This window comes from Tupaia chinensis, unplaced genomic scaffold (genome assembly GCF_000334495.1).
Source record: "Tupaia chinensis unplaced genomic scaffold, TupChi_1.0 Scaffold141490_1, whole genome shotgun sequence".
NCBI classification, from domain to species: domain Eukaryota; kingdom Metazoa; phylum Chordata; class Mammalia; order Scandentia; family Tupaiidae; genus Tupaia; species Tupaia belangeri.
Genome location: NW_006201352.1, coordinates 2,902,013 through 2,904,718, shown reverse-complemented (window position 1 = coordinate 2,904,718; position 2,706 = coordinate 2,902,013). Strand labels below are relative to the sequence as shown.

The 2,706-nt window shown below is 55.2% G+C and overlaps 1 protein-coding gene across 1 annotated transcript in view; it reads left to right on the top strand.

The window, feature by feature from the left end:
- CUNH4orf50 (chromosome unknown C4orf50 homolog) overlaps positions 1–945 on the top strand; it is a 72,185-nt gene extending 71,240 nt beyond the window's left edge. Inside the window, exon 17 of the mRNA XM_027766206.1 lies at positions 700–945. Within this exon, the coding sequence (XP_027622007.1) occupies positions 700–945 (246 nt within the window). The remainder of the gene's footprint in view (positions 1–699) is intronic.
- The last annotated feature ends 1,761 nt before the right edge of the window (positions 946–2,706 follow it).

Sequence of the window (2,706 nt, the reverse complement as noted above, 5' to 3'; positions counted from 1 at the left end):
CTCGCCAGACAGACAGAGAGAGACATAGAGACAGAAAGCAAGAAATCACCCCCCAGGGGGGATGGTCACGCCGCAATCCCTTCTCCTCCATTCTCCTCTCGGGATCTTGGGCACGCACGCACACGCGCCCAGCGTGAGTTTAAGCCACCAGGTCCGGGACTCGAACCATAGTTGACTACATGGGAGTCCAGCGACATAGCTGGTCCCCATTGCTTTCTATCTCTAAAGTGGGTCTGATAATAGCTTATTGGGATAATTAAATGAAAATGAAACAGCATGTTTGGGGGAGCCCTTGGAAGCACTGGGCATAAAGCCAGCATTTAGTAAACATCAATTTATCTTTGATGGGAAGGTCACTTTCTCTGGTCACTGGGAACAAGAAAATTTATGGAGGGCATCCACTCTATGAGGGTACCCGTCAGTGATTGTGTTGCCAGGCACCTTCTGGATGCTGTGGAGTGAAAGCCTGCCCCACCCAATCTCAGCCCCTCCTGCACAGCCCAGGACCAACGGCGTGGGCCTCGCTTCCCTGCAGTACAAGGGGGTGAGCGAGTGTGTGAGGGGCCTGTGGTGCCAGGCACAGGAAGGGCTCAAAAAGTGCTGGTTACCGCTGCCGTCCCTCCCCTGGGTGCACTGTGCGGTCACAGGGGGTTTACAGACGTGGGGAAACGGACCGTTTCATTGTCCTCTTGCCTCCAGCTCTCCTTGCCCGTGGGGCCGATGCTCACTCCTGGACTGTGCCTGGCTGCGGCTGCTGCGGAGCCGGGACTCCCTGCCCTCAGCCTGCAGGAGAAAGACCGGGTGCCTTGCCCTGCCCACCCAGCTGACGGCCTCCCGCCACACTCAGAGCTCCTGAGCCCAGCGAGGATCGTGGCTTTTCACAAAGAGCTTAGACAAAGCATCTGCAGCATCTCCCAGGTCCATAAATCACCGCTGGAGTTATAAATGTAATAGGTCCGCTCATTCTCTGGGGCCGTTTCAGAGACTCCATAAATATTTGAAGCAGAACCTTCAGAGAGCACTTGAAGAAATTGGTCGCGATCAAAGCCTTCGTTTAGTGGCAAGTGGTTTTGCTGTGGCCGAGGGCTCTGTGATCCTGGGCAGAGCCTGGGAGAGATGCCGGATGTGCCACGCAGGTTCTGAGGAGTTTCACCTGGGCAACGTCAAGGTGGCGAAGGAACCGTTCGCTGCATCGAAGCCTGTGGGATGACTAGCCCAGTGGCTTCCAACTGGGCCGTTGCCCACCCAGGGCACAGCTGGGCCACGTCGGAGACACTTTTAGTTGTCGCCACTGGGAAGCTGCTACTGGCATCTGCTGGGTGGAGCCAGCGGTGCTGCTGGACACCCGCCACTGAGTTTCCAGCCCAGACGTCGGCAGTGCCGAGGCTGAGGGGCCCAGGCCTGGTCTGCTCCTGACCCAGGCTGTCAGTCATGGAGAAATATTTGTATTTTCCTGCCTAAAGGGCCCCTCCTCATCTTTTAAAAGATTTTTGTCTGCTACACAAAATGCCCAAATTAAGTAAAATATGTAATTACTTAAATTACATTTAAAAGCATTAAAACCAATTGGAACTTTCTAGTCAATCCATTTGATATCAAAACATAACATATCCCCGGCAAGGTGGCGTGAGAGTGAGAGGGATAAGACAACACTGCGCCCTGCCCTGGGATCTCCACAGGGCAGCGGAGAGACACAGCTTCAGCTTGCAGTCAGTTGTTCGGTGTGCCATGAGAGGTGGGGTGAAGGGGGTTCTTCGCGGTGTGGGAGGTCAGCCACAGAGGAAGGGCTGAGCTGAGCCCCTAGGTCCCATGAGGTGCTTACCGCATGGAAGGGAAGGGTGTTACCGTCAGAGGGAACAGCATGTGCAAAGCTCTGAGGCAAGAAGCGGAACCGTTTCTCTGGAGGGGTACGCAGAGGAACCCCTTGCCAAGCCAGCTCCAAGGAGGTCACGGCCTTTTCTCCCCAGCACCCCTTCATTTCTAAGCACAAAGACCTGTGTCCTGATCCATGTGAGGGGCCCAGGAGTGGGAGAAGGCAGACCACCAAGAGTCCAGGACCTGGGCCACACGTGTGCAAATCCAGCCCTAGGCTCGCTGACCAGAGATGCTGTTTCTCTTTCGGGGATGGACCAGTGAAAGGCCTTAGGGGGATCCACAGCTACCTTCCCAGCTCCGTTTCCTTCTAGAAGTGGTTGCTGTTTCACGTAAGGACAACGCCTGGCCAGGACAAGGCATTGTGTGCCCCCAGGAGACAGGAGAGCACAGAGCTGATTTTAACTTCTTGTTTTGATATGGAAAGTACAGAAAATCCCCCTGTGCCTGTCACCTGGCATTCCCCGATGTTAATATCTCAAGTGACGACCAGTTAGTGCCACGCAGGAACTGAAAGAAAATTGGAGATGCACTGAGACAAGAAGCACTTGGCACAGGGAACTGCCCCCGTTCGACTGAGCTGGTGGGGCTCCACGGCAGGTGCTCGAGCTCATTCACGTTTTCTCGGATTGATTTACCAGTTGACCCGCCCATTCATCTACTCAGGACCGGGGAGGGGACTGCTCTCCGAGTTCTGGTCAGGTGCAGGGGGAAGGGAAATGAAGACACTCGATCTTCAGGGGCCTCCCGGCCGTGCCAGCAGCCCTCATTCCAGACTGGAAACACTGTTGGGGTCCCTCGTGCCATTGTCCCGTCAGAGTGCCCGCCATCATT